Source organism: Rhineura floridana, chromosome 16 (genome assembly GCF_030035675.1).
Source record: "Rhineura floridana isolate rRhiFlo1 chromosome 16, rRhiFlo1.hap2, whole genome shotgun sequence".
Taxonomy (NCBI): domain Eukaryota; kingdom Metazoa; phylum Chordata; class Lepidosauria; order Squamata; family Rhineuridae; genus Rhineura; species Rhineura floridana.
In genome coordinates, this window is record NC_084495.1 from 29,677,804 (window position 1) to 29,699,207 (window position 21,404).

At 41.7% G+C, this 21,404-nt stretch overlaps 1 protein-coding gene across 1 annotated transcript in view; it reads left to right on the top strand.

Annotated features, from left to right (window-relative positions):
• The window catches only part of NRK (Nik related kinase), a 131,560-nt gene that overhangs the window by 99,136 nt on the left and 11,020 nt on the right, over positions 1 to 21,404 (top strand). Inside the window, exons 25-30 of the mRNA XM_061598987.1 lie at positions 700 to 843; positions 3,803 to 3,937; positions 5,385 to 5,485; positions 7,581 to 7,730; positions 12,647 to 12,806; positions 19,815 to 19,954. Coding sequence (XP_061454971.1) covers positions 700 to 843; positions 3,803 to 3,937; positions 5,385 to 5,485; positions 7,581 to 7,730; positions 12,647 to 12,806; positions 19,815 to 19,954 — 830 coding nt within the window. The remainder of the gene's footprint in view (positions 1 to 699; positions 844 to 3,802; positions 3,938 to 5,384; positions 5,486 to 7,580; positions 7,731 to 12,646; positions 12,807 to 19,814; positions 19,955 to 21,404) is intronic.

Genomic DNA, 21,404 nt, shown 5'->3' on the forward strand with positions numbered 1-21,404 from the left:
GGGGAGCATGACTGTTTAAAGTGGTTTCATAGTGCTTTAAATGTATGGTGTGAATGTGACCCTAGTCCTGCATCCTGTTTCCCAAAGTGTCCAACCAGTGGATGTGAGAGTAGCTAGCTATTCACTGGCATGCTGCCTCTGAATGGAACTCTCTTCATATCTACTAATAGTGAAATTCTCTGAACAGGGATCCTTATGTAGCCAAAACAGGACCACCCATGCACAAAAGGAAAGCACCAGCAGGCTTGGGGGACCCCCAAGGTTTGCAGCAGTGCAAAAATACTTCAGAAAAAAACATGAAGGGGGGAGGAATAATCCCAAAACTGTCCAGTGGAGGACCGAGCATAATCAGTGTCCATGGAATGCTGGATATTGAGGCGGGTGGGAAGGGTAAAATGGGGGAGGGAGGGAGGAATGGAGTGGAACTCATTGTCCTGGAAAAGGTCATGGCTGGCTGGACCCCTGAGCAGGAGCATGCCACGCTGCAACATTTTGTTGCAGATCCCACTTGTCATGCTTTAGAGCTGGTGATAGAGCTGCGACGAATTTGCTTTATGCCAATGCTGCGGCAGTCTGGTTGAAGAATGGTGCTCCATTCATTCACTCTCCGTTCAGGAAGTAGCCCAAATTGCCTTAGATGATTTATATTGTAGAGATTACTTGTACTGATAGACATATGGTGTTCTTGCACGTTAACAGGAGTGAATTTACTTGTGGGGACTGAGAATGGATTGTGGCTTCTCGACAGAAGCGGCCAAGGAAGAGTTTACTCATTGATAACCAGGAGGCGGTTCCAACAGATGGATGTGCTGGAAGGAGTCAATGTGCTAATTACCATCTCAGGTTTGTGTGGTGTCTGGAAGCATCTGACCTAATGCAGGACCAGAAGCAATTACAAAAAAGATTAGACTGCAAATTGGGTTGTAAAAACATGTTGTCTCTTTCTGATGCTTACATCCTTGTTTCTGGGGCAGATGTGATTCAGGGTGTTTCATTGCCTGCTTAGTATGTAAAGTGGTTTGCGAGATTTATAGAGTACACCAGATACTTAAAACTAGTTTAAAGCTGGCTTCAGAATCTAACAACAACAATCTGTGTGTGTGTTTGTGTTTCTTTAATGCCAGTTCCATCCCTGCCGTGGGAACTGGTGGCAGCAACAAAGGACCATGAAATGATTTCTGTTTGAGCACAGGGTAGATATGTATGCGTGTGATATCTGTGTTCTGAAATTATGGACCTATTGTAGGACACAGTAGTTCTGACAGGGAGGGGAAAGGATACTAGTGTGGCCTAGAATCCCCACTAAAGTGTGTGAATATATCGTAAAAGAGTGTTCAGACTTTCAAATGACTCTTCATCAGGTAACCTGGAACTGCTAATTCAGTCAGGGTGGTTATTCATGGTAAGATTCAGAACTCTCCCATGTGAAATTATCTCTGGTTACACCTGGTCTAAAACACATTTAATGCACATTTAAAGCTTTCCCCAAAGAATCCTGGGAACTATAGTTTATCCCTCATATAGCTACAATTCCCAGCACCCCTAATAAACTACAGTTGCCAGGATCCTTTAGGGGAAGCGATGTACTTTAAATGTATGTTAAACGTGCTTTAAATACATAGTGTAGATGTGGCCTCCCCTTCTATAGCTACACAAGGGGCCACATTTGAGGTTGTTCTGAACTGTTCAGACACATGTGTGCATGCACACGCAGGCAGAATGGGTTGCAACAAAAAGGAAACCCCCCAAAAAATCAAACTCTCAGACTCTAAAACATGTTTAAAACCAACAAAATCAAAACAAGATGAATAAAAGTTGTTGAAAGATGAAATTATGTTTTATAAAGATGGTTTTTGTTTCATCAAGACCACATTTCTGGCCAACCCTCTGAGGGCTGCATGCCACTGAATATGCTCTCATGTAAGCACACATGCTCACACCACACATAACAGCATACCAAAACTCACATGCACTCACCACACATGCAGACTACAAAAACACATTCAGGCACACAGCAACCCCTCTCCCTTTCTCTCTCTCTCACACACACAGAGAGAGGGAGAGAGAGAGAAAGAGAAGCATATGCTACATACACACACACATGCTATCACACACTATACTCATCCCTATTGCTGTGCTGGGCTGATAGGAGAGGTTTAAACCTTCATCCAGCACAGCACTATGATGGAGTGATTTTAATCTTCTGCCTAATCCAGCAGGAGTCAAGAATGGTCAAAACCTCATCACTTCCAGACAACCTGTTTTTTGAGCATTCACCATTATTTGTTTGCACAAAGTTTGTGGAGAGGTTATATAATTCCCACTGTTTATTGAGCATGCATTGTGATTTGTTTGTATCATGTCTTCTCTTCTTCCAGGCATTTTAGGATGTATTTTTAAATGTTTTTTTTTTAAAGTGTTTTTTAAATTTGTATATTTGTTTTTAATGTTTTTAATTGTTGTAAACCACCCAGAGAGCTTCGGTTATGGGGCGGTATACAAATGTAATAAATAATAATAATTAATCATTAATCATCATCATCATCTCCATCATAGCACTGGGCTGCACACGTATATTCATGTGTATATGATGAGGAGGAAGATTTATTTATCTATTAAAAATGTATGCTGCAGTTTCATAACAAATATCAAAGTAGTTTGCAACAATTATGATACGATAAAAACCTGACAAAAATTAAAACAAGGCACCAGTTGACTATTATGGAAAATGTTTCTTAATTACCTGCATTGCATAAGCATGGTGGCAAAGAAAAGTTTTTGGCAAATTATCTGCTAGTTAATACAGAGGGCACCTATTGATGGGGACTGGAGGGCCTGATCTGGGCTACAGGTTCATCACCCCTGATCTACTGGGTGTTGAATGAAGGGCCTGTTACACAAGAAACAAAGGAGATCAACAAATAGGTTTGGGAAACAAAATGAATGTGTTTCACTTGGAATGTCACCCTGAACTGTAGTAGTTTTAGTGATACATGGAGGATTTCTTTCATAAGGTTTGGCTCATACCACAAAAGGTTAATTGAACTAGGTCCATGTCTGAGCACATATGCACAAGTTGTTTTAACATGGATTCTTGCGTGTGCATAACCAAACTGCCATTCTCACCACACAGGGGTGCAATTGCTTTGCGAGTCTCTTCAAGAGAATGTGAGCAGTGCTGATGCAGGGGCCATAGATAAGTGGCAGAGCACAAGCTTTACATGAAGAATTGAGTCCCTGGCATCGCTGCTTAAAATGATCTTAGGCCCTATGGGCACTAGCAGTTTAAACCACCCTAACTTCCCCACAAAGCATCCTGGAAACTGTCATTTTTTAAGGGTGATGAGAGTTGTTAGGAGACCCTTATTCTCCTCACAGAGCTACAATTCCCAGAGGGATTGATTATTAAACTACTCTGGGAATTGTTGCTCTGTGAGGGGAACAGAGGTCTCCTAACAACTCTCAGCACCCTTAACAAACTACAGTTTCCAGGATTCTTTGGGGGGAGCCAGAATTGTTTACATTGGTATAGTATTGCTTTAAATATATAGTGCAGATGGAGCCTTAGCCATGTAGACGTTAGAAAGACCTTTGCCTGAGGCCTTGGAGAACAAGCTGCTAGACAGAGTAGACGGTACTGACTCGATATAAGGCAGCTTGCCACCTTGCTCTTGATTTAAGAGATACAAAACTTACATCTTCCCACCATGGTGTGGCAGCCTAGCAGTCCACAGTCAAATACTGAAGGAACTCTTTGGAAAAAAAACCCTTTCTTTTCCATTACTTTCCCAACAAATGACAGGCAAAAAAAATAAGCTACGGGTATACTATTTATCCTGGTTACGGAACAAGATCTTGCGGAATGACCCCGATGTGGAGAAACGGCAAGGCTGGGTGTCAGTGGGTGATCTGGAAGGCTGCATACACTACAAAGTTGGTGAGTTCCCTCTCTATTTCCCCCTCAAGGACCAGTTTAGCACAGTTAGAACTAGCATGGGAATTCATCCAGGCCTGGCTCTGATCTGCACTGAAGGAGTCTGGAAAACCTGAGTCCAGTCCAGATGTGAGTCTTCCAACCCTTGAAGTTCCCTTCCTGAGCACTGAAAATCTGTAGATCGGAAGAGGAAATCTTGCATCTCCCAGCCAGCTCTGCTACCCTCCCCCAACCACCCTGCCATCCCCCATACACTCCCTTCCTTTCCCTTCTTAGCAGAAACAGTGGCAACAAGATGAGAGAAGCAAAAGGTATTTTTCTCCTTTCCATTGTTGCCCTGCAGAATGCTATACTTGGTGCCCTCTGGGAGTTGTAATTCGTTCATCCTAATGAACTACCCCTGTTTAGGGTCCCTCCAGACTGGTATTTTATTGCGGGTGTATTTGGCAACATGTTCATGGCACAATAATAGCACATTTGTGGTGGATTTATTCTGCTGTAGATTGTTCTGCGATGCTTCCCAAATGCTGCTACCTTATTGCAGTCCGGAGGGGCTATAGCACAACAAAAGTGGGACAAAAATAAACCAGAACGTTTGTGGTAGAAAAAAAAATCGTGGGATTGCTGCAGGAAGTTATGGAATATGCACTGATTAGAAATGACTGCCTGAAAACTTCTGCGGGTGGGAACACTGTTGAAAGCAGGATCGCATGTGTCAGCCGTGATAGCATCATGAGTACAAATCACCATGAATGCACAATAAAAAAAGACATCGGGAGGGGCCCTTAATGTGCCTAAATCCCTTCATCCTTCCCTTAAGGTGTTACTGATTCCTGTTCCACTGAATGCTATACTGATGGTTTATGGAAGAGGGACGGCCAGTTGACCTTGGATATAGTGGCAAAACATAAGAGGGAGACCGGTCTGTAAGGACTTGTTTGCACAATCCAGATTCAGAGATTGTTACTACTGAGATAATATAACTGTTGTCTGCATGAGCAAGAGATTCCAAGGAGCTTCATCCTGATCCATATGCAGAGACAGGTCACTTGCATGTACTCTGTGGAATGAAAGCCACTATTCATTAGGAGTAATATCCCACTAATGTTTACATTATCACCGTTTACCCATTTTTGTGGTAAGCAGCCATGTAATGTCTCTGCTAGGAGGTTGATGACTCTCATCTCATTTCAATCTCTGATTTACTCCTGAACATACGGATAAATCAGAGACAGTGGTGGGTCTAGGGACTGGGATCCCAGGATAGGGATCCCAGGATAGATAACTGCGTAAACAGCCCCAGTGACATAGGAACTCAAGCCATGTAAGGGCATTGTCGACAAAATCCATCACCTTCGGCTTTGCACGTTTGCTGTGTGACAAATTATTCAGAGCATCTTTCCTATTTCTGTGACTAGCTCATTTTTTTAAAACAACTATAACTTTCCAGTGAAATACGAGAGGATCAAATTTCTTGTGATTGCTGTGAAAAATTCGGTTGAAGTCTATGCCTGGGCTCCTAAACCATATCACAAATTTATGGCCTTTAAGGTAAGTAAATAGAAGAGAGTGGTACGTTACCGTATTCTGATTTATTTGCTGTCCATAGTATGCCCACTCACCTCAATGAGTGCATCCAATTCTGTTGGTATCCTTGTTGCTTCCCATATGATGAAACATAGCTGTTTGACAAATATTGGCCTTCCAGTGGCAAAGAGCCTATAGCAGGGGTGGGGAATCTCAGACCCAGGGGCCAAATGTGGCCCTCCAGGCCTCTCTATTTAGCGCTTGGGACGCTTTGCAGGCCGCACCCATCACTGGCTCTGCTTCACATCCTGAGTGTTTTGCCTGGCTGAAATGTGTCATTGAACACTGATAATGTCTCTTGCTTGTCTGGATTGAGGATAGAGAGGGGTGCATGAGTCTATGTAGAAACTAACCTACTGTACAAAGGTAAAATTTACATTTATGGCTCTGCCCATGCCCACTATTAGTGTGTGGCCCTCAGAAGGATGTCCAAAAGGGATTGTGGCCCCCGGGCTGAAAAAGATTCCCCACCACCGGCCTATGGGATGGTACTCAATTAATTATTAATGTTTGTTGATTAATTATATGGGTTGTAGTAACCTAATTGGTTTAAAGTTGCATAAACTTGCATATGAGGAAAAAAGACTAAAGGAGAAAAGCATGTATGTGTCACAGCGGGCACCATCTTAGAAGACACATTTCTAACACACATTTTAAAATGGCTCTTGACAGCTGCTACTTGTTATAACTGCTTATATTTCATACGCTTGCAGAAATTGTTTGGTCCCCTCCTAGGAGAAACCATGGCTCAATGGTAGACACATGCTTTGAAGCAGAAGGGTTCAGGTTCAGTACCTGGCATCTCCAGGTTCTTTTTTTTTTAAAATGCAGGTGATGGGAAATACCTTTCTCTGTTTGAGTTTCTGGAGAGCCACTGCCAGTTGGAGTTAGAGATTGGGGAGAAATTTGATTCAGTTTCCAAAACAATATGAGAACCGAAACACAGACATCTTTCTAAACTTGCACTTACCTGAATTTGCAAGGCATTTCTCTAACCAATGTTTACAAAAATGCATCTATTGGGGGAAAGAGTGTTTAAGAATAAATGTATTAGTGAAAATAACATACAAAAATGCATTATATTAGGAGAAATTCCTTGCCAAAAATGTGTACGTTAGTCAACTGCATGCGAAACTGTGCTTATTAGGAGAAATTCACACTAAAATGCTGATGAATTTCCATGAGGATTAAAAAAAAAAAATCACGAATTGCTGCAGAAATGAGGAGAACTGAATTTAAGATTGGACAAATGAGAAACTGGAAGGAATGAAATTGATGGATGCTTCCATCCCTAGTCAGGGTAGGCAGCCATGGGCTGGATAGGAAAATAGACTGGCCTGGTATAAGGCATCTCTGTTCTTTTATATTAAAAGTGTATTTAAAAACATTTAAATCTGCTGCCTGATTGATTGGGGGCACCTTTTTAGTTGGTCAGCATGATTTATCATCTCATAATCTCACTGGCTAATCAGCTCGACGTCGCAGCTCTTCTGTCTAATCTGCGCCACAGTCTTAAATTGACTTCACTGTCGTTCCTTCTTTCCAGGTAACCTTGGGGACTGTAATTCTGTCAAGCAGATTAGAGATTTCAAACAAAAGGCTTTTTAGCAGTTTACCAAATTGTAGTCCCCAAGATACTTTGGAGAAGCCATGACAATCAAGTAGTATGAGACTGCCCTAAGTTTGTTACATACTGTCTATTTACCATCCTCTCAATTTTTCTCTGAACTTACAAGATCTGAACAGGGTCGTTCATGACAGATGCTCTTGGAGGTTGCTGATTCATAGGGTCGCCATAAGTCGTAATTGACTTGAAGGCACATAACAACAACAACAACAGTTTTTCTCATTTATTTTTTTGACACAGGATTAAATAGGAAACCTTTCTCATGTGCAAGCTTTTTGGAACATTAGTTCATCTCACATGACTTGGTCTCTAAGGTCTCATAACCAAGTCCATGATTGCAGTCATTATTCATAAAAAAAGACTAGGGAAACAGTAACCAGCACTCTTTTTGGCTACTCGTTAATGACCAATGCCTGATTTTTCTCTTTGCAGTCCTTCACCTCACTTCACCAAAAACCACTGTTGGTTGACTTGACAGTTGAGAATGGGCAGAGGTTAAAAGTCATCTATGGCTCGCCGGTTGGATTTCATGCTATTGATGTGGACTCTGGCTCCGTGTATGACCTGTACCTGCCGACCCATGTAAGATACTGTGTTCTGTAGGAATCATGACAGCTGGATTTTTTTCCAGCCTGCACAATTTAGATGATCTCAGCAAGCAATGGTATATCCCATTATTTATTATCATTATTTGGAATAGTTCTACTCTGCTTTTCAATCCGCAAGGTCCACAGAAGCCAAAACTGGCATATTTTAACATCTATCATCTCTGTCCATTGTGGAACAATTCAAGATGTACAGAGGTTTATGAAACCAAATCGATCCCTTCCATATATGGCAGTTTGGGTATTACTGTTGTTTAATTATTTTATTTATTTTTCTGGCATTTTTGGCCCTCTTTTCTTCCAATATGTTCAGGATAGCATATATGATTTCCCCTACTGCTGCAATTTTATCCTTTATCCCCTACAAGAGATGTTGACTGGCCCAAGGTCATCCAGTGAACTTTGTCACTGAGTGGAGATTTGGACCTGAGTGTCTCTGGGCTTAGTACAACCGTTACACCACAGTTAATTAATGGAGTGCCAGGAGCAAATAATGGCCCCTTACAAAGTTGCATAGGCAAAACAAAGAGGTACCTGCCCCAAAGCAACTAACAATCTAAGACAGGTGTCCTCCAGACGTTTGGACTACACTTCCTGTCAGGTTGAGCCAGCATAGCCAACAGTGTAAGGGATGAAGGGGTTATAGTCCAAAATCTAGAGGACAGCCAGATTGGGGAACGCTGATCCTAAGATAAAGGACTGAGAGAACCACAGAAGTAAGGAAGGTATATGTGTGAATACCTGCAAGTGCAATTGCCTGTGACAAAAGGTTTCTTATTTTTGGGAATGAGGATTGCAGGGAAAATCCGAAGACCATACAGCATAGGTAGGTTTTCAGGAGGGTTTAGAAAAAGAGGACAAGAGATGGCACCACATTCTGAGCAAAAAGTAGTAAAACGGAAAGGAGAAAAGGTCACAGGATCAAACAAGGATGTTGTTCATCAGCAACCCCCAAGTTAATTATGCACAAGGAGAAGCAATATTTCCCAGTTGAATGCCCTCAATGTGGGGGCTCCCTTAGGAGAGTTGTGATTCTATTTCTGCTCACTCGTCCACCATGAGACAGAGTGCACTAAAAATACACTTTCCTTTTCCCACCAAGAGTGCAGGAACTGAAATAAGTGTGTCATTCAGGTGATAGGCTGTAGCTGTTGAGGCTCATTGATATTGGGTCCAAATATGAGAGACTAGATATAAAATTCTCTGCGAGATGCTTTCTGGAATCATCATCCTAGGCATCTTTTAAAGGCACAACTGAATATAGACACGTTTGCTGTCTAGCTCCTGCTAGCTCCTTCTTTCTCTGGCCCCCTCTTCAATTGCTCATGCAAGAGTTACCAAGACAACGCATCAAAATTGCTCTCCGACTCTGGATACCTGTTCTGGCGTTACGGATAGTGGCTGCAGAGGTGCCAGACTGCATGGCTGGCCTGGGTATACCAAGTTTGGCAAGTAAAGTGTCTGTGGTTCTCTTGTGGGTCATTCATGGCATTAACATGGTGCAGAAATGCACATCCTTTGAGGGGGAGGTATGTGTCTTTGTAGTTTGTGAAAAATGAAAAGGAAGTTCTGATGTTCTCTCTTCCTCTGAAAATGCTAATTTCAGGGATCTCTTGTCATTAAATTAGATACTAGGGGATAATCCTCCTCCTGGTTCTGTAGAGAAGGAGTTAGGACTATTTGCAATATAGCTTTTGCCTCAAGGTTTCTTACATCAAAGCCCACTCCTCCTTCATGTGTACTTACTGCAAATCCCATCCCCTCGCTCTCTCTTGGGAGACATGCTGGGATTTGAGATACTCTAAATTGCATAAAGCTGTTGAATATTTTATGGTGTGAACCACAAGGTTTTCCTGGGTTTGAGTTGAATGTATGCTGTAGATATTTTTTTAAACGCAGCTTGCTTTTCCTCTTTGTGTATACATGTGTGTGTTTTAATGTGCATTATATAGGGATGTGGGAGAAATTTGATTCAGTTTGCATTTCAAGCCAAATCTACCAAGCTCACTCTTTCCAAAACAATATGAGAACTGACATGCAGCAATCCTTTGACAGTCGCACTTATTCAAATTTTGTGATGCAGTTTGCCAAGCAATTTTTACAAAAATGCATATATTAGGGGAAAGTGTGCGTGGAAATGAGTGAAAATAATATACAAAAGGCATTATATGATGAGAAATTGATGGAAAAAACGTGTTCATTAGTCAAAACTGCTCACAGAAATTCCCACTGAAATGCTGGATAATTTTCATGAGGATTTTTAAAAAATAGCAATTTGCATCAGGAATGTGGAGACCTGAATTTAAAATTAGAAAAATTAGAAATGGAGAGAACCAAAATTGGCAGATCTTTCCATCCCTAGCATTGTACATAAACCTCTGAATGACCTTTGAACAATGTGTGTGTGTACAGCTTTCCCCAACCTGCTGTGCTCTCTGTTGACTGGAACTGATGGGAGGTGTTGTCCAACAGCAGCTGGAGAGCACCAGTTTGGGGAAGGTTGCTCTAGAACAGGGCTGGGGAACCTGTGGGCCCTGCAGATGTTGTTGGATTCCAGCTCCCATCACCCCCATCCAGCATGTCCATTGGTCAGGGATAATGGGAGTTGTAGTCCAACAACCTCTGGAAGGCACCAGGTTTAGAGAAAGGTGGGTATGGTGAACTTTGCATGGAAAATGACTAGGACTCAGGAGCAATGTCAGCATGGCTTTTTCTTTGATTAGAAGCAGCCTGAGGGGTGATTTGGATTAGAGCCACAGCACTGGGGGAAAGGGATTGACTGTTCCTCACTCTATTTCCCTGATTTAAATCCCTCTCCCCTGAACGCTGCTATTTGCGGTAGCTGTGTCGGGAGGGAGAGAGGGAGAGTTACGACACAGGCACTTGACTTCTCCTCCCTCCCCAAGGTGAATAATACTTTGGGGAAGATTTCCTTCAAGGAACAGTGTGGGGGAAAGTATTAACTCCACTTCTCCCTGTGCCACAGCCTCAGTCTAGACCACACACTCTGCTTTTAATCAAAGAAAAACATGTCAGGAAATCCAGATGTGAACCACCCCTGTCTAACTTGATCCTCTAATCCAGTGGTTCTCAAACTTCTTTGGTTTGCGGCGCACTGTAAAACATATAAAAATTTTCTGGCGCACTTTGTGTACAAAATTAAAAATATATTAATATATTTTAAACTATGAATAATAAACTATAGAAAACTATTACTTACCCTATACAGATGGCTTTCTTCTCATTTTTAAAATATACTTTCATAATATTTGAGGCACACCTAGCCACCTCTTAGGGCACACCAGTGTGCCTGGGCGCACCGTTTGAGAATCACTGCTCTAATCGGTGGAGGCTGGTCCATAAGGGCGACTGGGGCACTGCCCCACCAACCTCAATCTGCTCTCAGTCATCCCCCACTTGTCTGCCTTCTTACTTGCAATCAGCCCAGGGGGTGGCCCTGGCTGTCAGCTTCCTCCTCCTCCTTAGTCTCAGTGTTGCCCCTTGTAGAACTCAGCAGGGAGGAGGATGTGGGCAAATCTAGAATGAGTTGGCTCTGCCTGTCATTGGGTATGGGTCCACCTACTGTTGGGCTTCCTGCCTTCTGTCTCACCAGTCCCCAATGGACACCAGCCACCACGATCTCTGGTATACTGAACTTTGTCTGGACTGTGCATCCTTCAGATCTGTCATTGAATTTTGTTGGGGCGAAAGCTATTGGTGCAAAAGACAGACATAGAAGGAGAGCAGGTAATCTTCCCTTCTCAAATAGAGGAAAGAGGCGGAATAACCAATGTGCATGCAGTAAAATAAATACTGGTACACTATGCATTAAAATTATGATAAATATGATACTACTAAAGCACTAGAACAGCATGGAAATTGTTTTGTAACTGTGGGAGCTTTCCTGTATCATTGCACTGTCTGTGTATTTGCTCGTTTGGATGTTGATTTTTTAAAAATATACTGTATGCAGCATATCCAGTGTTGTTTCCAAAGCATTAATGTGCCCATTTCTTATCTTTGTCATGCCTGCTCTAGCTCATAGACTAGTAAATGAAATGCATACAGAGCTTTCTTTAAGCAGAGAACCTGAGTCACCTTTCTCAGATCAGTTTAACCATCCAAGTGGTTACTTCTGTTATTGGAAATGAAAGAATGTTGGTCAAATTATGTGAAATCCTCACACTGTCTGACAGATTCTAATCCAAGCTTCTTTCTTTCTTTCTTTCTTTCTTTCTTTCTTTCTTTCTTTCTTTCTTAGGAGTACTATGATAGCAAACAAAAATTAGAGAAAAGGGAAACAGAAATTTATTCTTCATCCATTCCTTTTATATATATAGTTTTAATATTACATTATCATCTTTAACCATATATATATATATATATATATATATATATATATATATATATATATATATATATATATATGGTTGTATTTAGTGTCAGTCCTACTCAGACCCAATGGGCATGACTAATTTAGATTCATTAATTTCAGTGGGTCTACTCTGAGTAGGACTTCAACTAACATATAACATTGTTAGTCTTATTGTGTCCAAATTGCTTTGTGGTTAATTCTACGCACAGGACATTTACAGAAATACTAAACAATTACCGTTACACAGTGTTTGATATTTGAAGACTTTTTAAAAAAATATATATCCATCTTTCCACATGATAGCTAGCTCTTGATATAAAAACGGTATTTATTCTCATTTCTTTGGTCTCTGAACCTGCAATAAAAGTATATAAACCATTTTCAAGCAGATCTATCTTTTTTGCTTCTAAGATTTCCACTGGTTTTAATACTCTGCCAGGGTTTCTAGACTGATGGACTGTAGTTGCTAAAATTATAGTCTGTTTCATGATATAAATCTTAATAAAATATTATTCCAGATCCAAGGGAATATCCACCCGCATGCTGTCATCGTACTCCCTAATACCAGCGGAATGGAACTTCTACTCACCTACGAAGATGAAGGAGTCTACATTAATATTTATGGACATTTCTCAAAAGAAAATGTTTTACAGTGGGGAGAAATGCCAGCATCTGTAGGTATGTATGAAAGGAATACAGCCATCCCAATCCCATACAAAGAAAGATGCATGCAAGAAGTTTTGCAGTGGCCAGGCAGATGCCTATGGGAACCTTGCAAGCAGGGCCTGAGCAACTCTCTTCCCTTGTGATTCCCAGTAACTGGCATTCAGAGGCATACTGCCTCCGACAGAGGAAGTAGAACATAGCCATCATGGCTAGTAGCCAATGATAGCCTTGTCTTCAATGAATTTCTCTAATCCTCTTTTACAGCTATCCAAGTTGGCAACCATCACCGCAACTTGTGGGAGTGAAATCCATGGCAGTTTAACTATGCGCTGTGTGAAATACTTTATTTTACCTGTCCCATGCGCATCGCTGCTATCAACCAAGATGGCGGCAGAGGCTTCAGCCCCTTAGGGAAACCACAGCCACCATCTTGGTTAATGGTAACCCTGACGATGTGCACAGCCACAAAAAATAGGTAGGTGGAGCGAGGGAATGGCAGACGGCTTGGAAGCTCCTGCCCTGTGATCCGTGGCAGAAATCCAGCCACAGATTGCGGAAGGGGAGTGCAGGGGGCCCTCAGCCAGGGCCCCACCTGGCCACCCTTTGGAGCCGGCCCTGGGTGGTGTACACAAGCATATGTTTAGTGCACATGATGTTCCCCAAAAAAACCTTGAGAAATGTAGTTTGTGAGGGGGCTGGAAATTGTAGCTCTGTGAGGGGTAAACTACAGTTCCCAGGATTCTTTGGGAGAAGTCTTTTGCTTTAAATGTGTGGTGTGTGTGCAGCCTTGGACTCCTATGACAACTGTAGGAGCAAAGGTTTGCTGTTCCTGCTCAAGAGTGTTCCACTCATTTTCTATTTCTTCCTTTCTTTTTGAGGGAGAGAAACCATGTGAGTGGGATTTCTTGAGGATCAGGCATTAGCTTTCAAGCCCTGGCTCATATGTTACTTCCTCCGCAGAGTTGCAGCCACAGTGCATGGGGAGGGGAAGGTGAAATCCTTTTGAACCAGAGCAGGTCAGAGTCTGATTTAGTAGGCCATTATTGCTTTAAAGTTGAAAATCCACAGATGCGCCACAAGTTAAAGACCATAGACCTAGACCAAAGTTATTATCTACTGGACCTTAGTGGGGGCTCCCTTATTCCATGCCCAAGATCACTCCGTTGCTCCCCCAGGCAGTGCTTTTAGATTCACCTACACATTTTTAAATTATTTTGCAAATGATATTTGACAATCTCAGTGCCGCCCTCCAGACTGTGATTCATTTTCCAATGTCAGTGCAACCCAAGCTGGTCTCTACCACCACCCTGTGCCATGGCTGACATTTCTGTGCAAACACTGTACAGTGGTAGCTTTCTCTAGTTCACCCTGGCTAAAATTAGGAATATATAGCAGCAGCTGAGGTACAGCAGAGAAGGAAAACATGAAGAGCCCCTGCCCACACGTAGGAGTACGAGAACTATCTGTGGTCTTTGATCTATTTAAAATGTGCCATTCACCAAGGGCTTGTCTTAGCCTAGAGTAGGAAGGGTCATTGATAGAATATTTGCTCATGTTCTTAAACCCTCATTTAAGGTTGCTTTGGATGGCAACCAGGCTTGCCCCCATTTCAAAGTTTTAGTGGCAAAAGCACGTCGATGCTCAGTCCTGTTTGAAAAATAGGTTCATTGCTTTACAGAGCATGGCTGGATGCCATATGTTGCTTCCTCTTTGGCATCACAGTCCTCATTTCCCCCCCCCACACACACACACACACACTTTCCCAGGAAAAAAAAAACAGAACAAAACAGAGCCGCGCGGTATAATTAACACATGTCAAGAGAATTCTCTTTTGCGCTGCTTTAATGTTTAACACTTTATATGCGATGTGGAGTCCATGTGTCTGATATAATCTGATGTTAGTAGCTGGGTGTGAAACCATCTAAGATAAAAGAACCATTAGCCGGTCAGATTAAGTAGAGCAAAATCCTAGCTGTGAGTACTGAACCTGTTTAGAAGTAGAATTAAAAATGTCCACAGAAGCCTCAGCTCTCCACAAAAAGTGTTGGAAGAAATTGGGAGTGCTATATTTTTCTAGCCTGAGAAGAGCAACATGCTGCTTAAAAGGCAGAACAATTTTTTGTGTGTGTTTTGTTTTATTTTATTTGAGTGCAATATTGTCTCCAAAGGGGTACTGATGTATGTCTGATCTTTGAAAGGAACAACACAGAGGGAAACTGTAGAGATGGAACTGGTTAGAGTTTATGTACTTCAAGCTCAAGACAAGAAGAAGGATTAAATAACTGGGATAAGTATCTAAGGCTGCAATCCAATACATGTCTACTCAGAGGTAGGCTCCATTGGGTTGACTGGGACTTATTCCAAGGTAAGCATATATTGGATTGCAGCCTAAGTAAAAAAGCAAGAAGGCGGCTATATTTTATTCCCAAATGTTTTGAAGGGCACTCTTTCTTAAGGACTGTTTTGCAAGTATGCATATCCATCTGAGGGTAATGGCTGAAAAAACAACCCAAATTTCTCACAGAAAAAGCTCTGCCTTTGTTGTAATCCAGTATCTGCACCCTCTCTGAAGCACCCTCAAAAGGTGACTGAAGGAAGAACTAGATATGATATGAAATGCAGCTGTTTAGTTTCCTCACCCCCAAATCTCCTTCCTTCTGTCACTTCCAGTACTGTTTACACAGCATCCCCTTGATCTCTCGGCCTGAGTCACCTGTTTAAATTGTTTTAATGGGATTATTTTATTGTGTATTTTAATTATTATTTACATTTTAATATTTTATGAGGTTGTTTTATTGTGTATTTTAATTATGGGAGTTTATATTTTAATGTTTGCATAACTGGATTTTACAGCCAGTGTGGTGTAGTGGTTAAGGTGCTAGACTATGACCTGGGAGACCAGGGTTCAAATACCCACATAGCTATGAAGCTCACTGGGTGACCTTGGGCCAGTCACTGCCTCTCAGCCTCAGACAAAGGCAATGGTAAACCACCTCTGAATACCGCTTACCATGAAAACCCTATTCATAGGGTCGCCATAAGTCAGAATCAACTTGAAGGCAGTACATTTACATTTTTTAAGCGCTTAGAAGCCTGTGTTGGCATTAAGCCAGCGCTTTTTTTATTTCTGATGGTTCACTCTGGTGTGGAGTGCCAGCACTTTGTTGTTGTTGTTAAGAGCAGCAGTAGGGAACATTTTTGACCCAGTGGGACAGATCATTATCTCCCACCACCACCATGTGGGCCAACTTTGACAGATGGGCAGGACCCCCCAACTGTCAGTCATCTCGCATCATAATGATGGGCAGCTGATGAGCAGGTGATTCGGTCCTGCTGCATTTGGGTGTGTGAGGGAGCCCTCCAGAGGGAACTCTTTCACACATCCAAATCCTGAGAAAGCAGGATTGAACCTCCTGCCCATCAACTCAATCCTGCTCACTATCTCTCCCCCTTTTTGCAGTTTTTGTAGCAGCTTGGGCTGAGTCTGAATTACATCCAGCTGCTACTTACTTAATGTTAGCAGTAAGAAAAAAAATGTCCATGCCTTTGCAAAAATGTTAAGTAATGGAGAGAGATGAGATATAATTGGTAGAGGCAGGGCAAGGAAACTAAATGTAGTAATTTTAAGGCGACAAGTGCAGCCAATTTAGTGATTGGAATGAAGAAACCTAACTCCAGAGGGAAATTAAAATGGTAGAGCTACAGTATTTAATTTGTTGACTATTCTAGAGACGTCAGGCCAAAAGGCAAGGCTTCAGTGGGCAGAAGGAAAGAAAGATATTTTAGAAACAGGAAGTCCCTTCTAAAAGGAAAACAGAGGCAGAAAGTTTGAAATGTACCTTATTTGGGGGGGATCTCCTCAAATCTACACTACAAGCACACATCAGTTCTATATCAGTTAGCTGTTGTGACTTGCATAACGTCTCTGGGGTCCTTGGGAGAGTTTTTACCCCTCTTATTATCCTGAAACCACAGGGAACTCATATTGTGAATGGGATTGGATAGGGATCTAATTATAGCCGCTTTACCTCTGGGACTATATCACTAAAAGACTGTAGACTAAATTCATCTGTGGAATGAGCAAAGAAACCCCTGACGACGAGAAGTAGCTGCATTGGTTAAGAAATTGAAATGGGGTAATAAGCTATAACAGTCAGAGCCAATGCAGTCGTGGTAGTTAAAAGTGTTGGATTAGGGCTGGGGCAACCAGGATTAAAATCCCCATTAAACCTTGAAGCTCATTGGGTAACCCAGGGCCAGCAGCTGCCTCCCACCTACCTCACCGGATTGCAGTAAGGATAAAAATAGCAGGGAGTGATAAAAATAAGTAAAATAAATCTATAAGGACCCAACTTTAATAAGGAATGTCATACATTTTATTGGTAATGTGTCTTAAGGGACCAATCCATTGATACGGGTGAGATAAATTTGGTTCTCCCCCCCCCCCGGCAAACAAACAAAATTTGGAACACGCAGATTTACTTAACTTAAACGAGAAGTTTGGTTTATTAACATGCACAAAGGAAATATATTTGTAGTCAAGAAATTTAAATAGATTCGTGGTTAAAATCTTTGTTCTAACTGGGTAACCACAGGGAAGGGCCACGGCTCAATGGTAGAGCATATGCCTTGCATGCAGAAGGCCCCAGGCTCAGCGTCTGGCATTTCCAGGTTAGGAATGGGAATGTCCTCCTTCTGAAACTCTGAAGAGTTGCTACCACTCAACGTAGGCAATCCTGAGCTAGACGGACTATTTGTCTGACCCACTGTAAGGCAGTTTCCTGTGTTCCAAGGGTCCAGAATTCTTTGTCAGTGGAAAAAGCAGGTAGATTATATCTTACTGCATTACAGGAGAATAGTAGAAAAAAGCAGTCATTACTAGGTTCAAAATCCAGCATCTCTTGGACAGAGACGCACAGTGTGGAGTTCAGCTTTTGCCAGCTCCATCATCGGACACTGAAGCCTCAAGCCCTTAACAGCAGATTTAGCTGTATATTTATAGGAAGAGTTAGCTACGGAACACAACATGATCCCTGGATAGTAGAACAATAGATCAGGCAAGTTCAGACTTGCCCTGAAGGGAGCACACATTTGGTTGCCAGTGCACATCTGAGGATGCTTTGTGACTGTCTGAAAATGTCAGCTAACAGATAACTATAGCTTTGCTCCTTACAAATGGAGGAAGGCTGGCCCAGACTGATTCAACCTCATTTAACCTGGACAATTTGGTTCAGTGTATTCCTAAGTCTGCAACAGCTTTGTTCAAAGAATCCTGGAAGCTGTAGTTCGGTGAAGATGATAAGAATTCTATTAAAGATCCTAGGACTCCCACACAATACACAAGAGATATGCATGCATACGCTTAATGTTCCCTCCGGAGAGGAAATTACTGTTAAGCCAATTTCAGTGTCCTGCCTAGGGCTAGGAAACAGGGCTTGAACCATGTTTCATAACTGTGTCTCCTGGCAAATGAGGGAAGAGTCAGGACAGGAAACTTGCAAAGCCTGAAACTCACTCTGTTAGCATATGGGGCTTTGGCTGTATATTGAGGAAGAAATCAGTGTAGCTGAAAAGTTCTTCAGATTCTCCCCCATAAAGTGGTGTAGTGATAAATTCTGAAATGCAAGTGCTTTTCATGACAGGAGCCCTGTAACCACTCCACTTCTAAGACTGCAACAAAAACGGACTTCTGACCAATGCAGACATTATGGCTTCAGTACTGAACCAGCTTCTCTTCTCTCTCTCTCTCTCTCTCTCTCTCTCTCTCTCTCTCTCATACACACACACACACACACACACACACAGAGAGAGAGAGAGAGAGAGAGAGATTATCTTAACATTTAACCTGATGCAGAATTCTGTTGGTCTCCAAAGCTTCTCACCGTTCTGTAACATTTTGATTGGCCATAATCATAAGGGATTTTGGAAAATTAACACATCATTTATGAGTTATAAAGGGAACAGATGATAAAGACTCACTGGCACAATTTTATTTTTTAAATTAATGATGGAAACAGCAGGATAACATTGCCAAAATAGTATGCTTCTTTTTGGACACTATAAGCTACAGCTTGATATCCCAATCAACTTGACAACAATGGACTCTGTGCCCCAAAACTCTGTCAAAAAATAAGAACCATGATTAATCTTGTTTTCTTACTTATTTTTTATTTCTCTTCATTGTTTGACCTCCCCTCATAACAATCTGAACCTTCAAAGTATCTTCTAATGTGCTATTTATATAGTTTATAGTTCTTTGTTTTATATGGTTTATAGTACGCAGGGATAGAAAATAAGGGGATTTTTGGAATTTTTCAAAATAAAACTAGCAGCCTGATCCTTAGTTATGCATGCTAATGTAACTGTCCCCAGCTTAGTTTATTCAGTGGGTTTCTATCTGAAGACCAAAAACACTTTATGTATTTGACATGCACTGGCAAATAAGGGTCCAGGAGGTGACACAATTAGCCCTGCTGTGAGATTAGGAATGGGCAAGACATTTGATTCTGTTCACATTTCAAGCTAAATCTATCAAATTCACATTCCAAAGCAATATGAGAATCAAAACACAGTCACCCTTCAAAATTCACACGTACATGAATTTTGCAATGCAGTTTGCCAACCAAAGAATGCTTACAAAAAAGGATATGTTAAGAGAAAGTGTGCATAAAAATGAACATATGAGTGAAAATAACATAAAAATTCATTATATGACAAATTGCTTGTACATGAGTCAAAACTGCCTACAAAAATGTGTTTATTAGGAGAAATTCACACTAAAATGCTGGAGGGTTTTAAAAAAAAATCAAAAATTGCTGCAGAAATGTGGAGAACTGAATTTAAGAATGGACAAATGAAAAACAGAGAAGCAAAACTGACAGAACTTTCCGTCCCCAGAAATAAGTAGCAACACTTCATCCCTGCCACAGTCTGTACACCACTGCCCCTCTCCCTCTGCCTCCTTCTGTTTTACTGTTTACTTTGCTCTACTAAACTGTGTTTCTTTGTATGTTTTAACAGCTTACCTTCAATCCAACCAAGTGATGGGCTGGGGAGAGAAAGCTATTGAACTGCGCTCAGTGGAGACGGGAAACCTGGAAGGAGTGTTCATGCACAAGAAAGCACAGAAGCTTAAATTTCTTTGTGAAAGAAACGATAAGGTGTGTGCGCAAAACTCAGCGAGATCATGCACTCGCATAAAAAATAGAAGTTGTCGACGGCAGTTGAATTGGTTCTTTTCAACAGGAGAGGCAAGACCCTACATTGGGCTGGGGAGCCTAGGGAGTAGATCAGCAGGCTACCAACTGCCTACAGCTGCTTTGCTGGAGTACCTTTGCGTGGCTGAGAAATGTGCTCCAGGCCAAGGGGAACGTGCTGTTGAGCAGTCTCTGCTTTTCCAGGTGGTGTTGGTATCTGGATTTGGCTGCCTTTAGAAGGAAAGTTCACTGCCAACATCTGATGCTTGTGTTATTTGGGTTTATTTACACATATACAGGTAGAGCATAGGTGGAGGCAGAGACAAATAGCTTAAGCTAGCAGCAAATCCAATGGCTGACATGATCAGATCCCCAACGGGGATCTCCAGATGCTTTCAACTTATGCCCTGACACCACTCATCTCAGTTCTCTCTGCATCTGTCTTTTTTTTAAGTATCAAAAAACCTGCTTTCATTGTTTTACATACACGCATGCACACACACACACACACACAGGCTTGGGAAAGACATGAAATTCTTTGTGCCTTTTTCCCAAGCAGAACATACTGCAGAAATCTCCCAACTATTAGGGGTGGGGAGAGAGAGATAATATATTTTAATGAATGGTAGGTGTATTTTTTAATGGTAAAATATATATACGTTTATGTTTTTAAATGTGCTGTAATTCGCTTGGAGACCTTTGGGTAACAAGCAACTAACAAGTAAAAACAATAATAATATTTTTCTAACCCTTTGTTCCATTAAGGAGACATCATCATTCACCTATCTCAAGCTGTTAATGCACCTTTTCCAGTCCCAAATCTGTGATCGAGCCTTGCTTCATGACAAGCTTCCTTTCAGCTCAAGCAGACCATTGGTCAATGGAGCCCAGTCATGTCGAAGCCAGCCTTTTGCAATCTAATGCCTTCCAGCTGTGCGGACTACAACTCCCATCAGCCCCAGCCATCACTGTGATCTAGGCAGAGTGGTTCTCAGGGTCTCAGCACAGAGAAGTCTTTTCCAGCTCTGCTGCCTAAGATCCAGAAGTTGCACATGAGACCTATCCCAGCAACACACATTATCCCATGAGAAGTAGATTAGGCTGAGAAAGAGAGGTCACCTAGTGATTTGAACCCAGACCTCCCTGAGCTTAGTCCAACACTCTAAACACTATACGGCACTGGCACGTCCTCCCACCCTTCCTTCTAAAGATGTTCCGAGTGAGAAGTACTCTGATTCTTTAAAAACTGAGTTGATCAGAGTACACCCACTTGAAACAGTGGATAAATAATTCAGAGTATTTTCTTCTCTGACGTGTGAATGGAGACTACTGCATCCAGTAATAATGAATGTAGTCCTTTTAATAATAATTGGCATGGCTGACAAAAGGAAGTGCTTTTGTGTAATTACCTTCT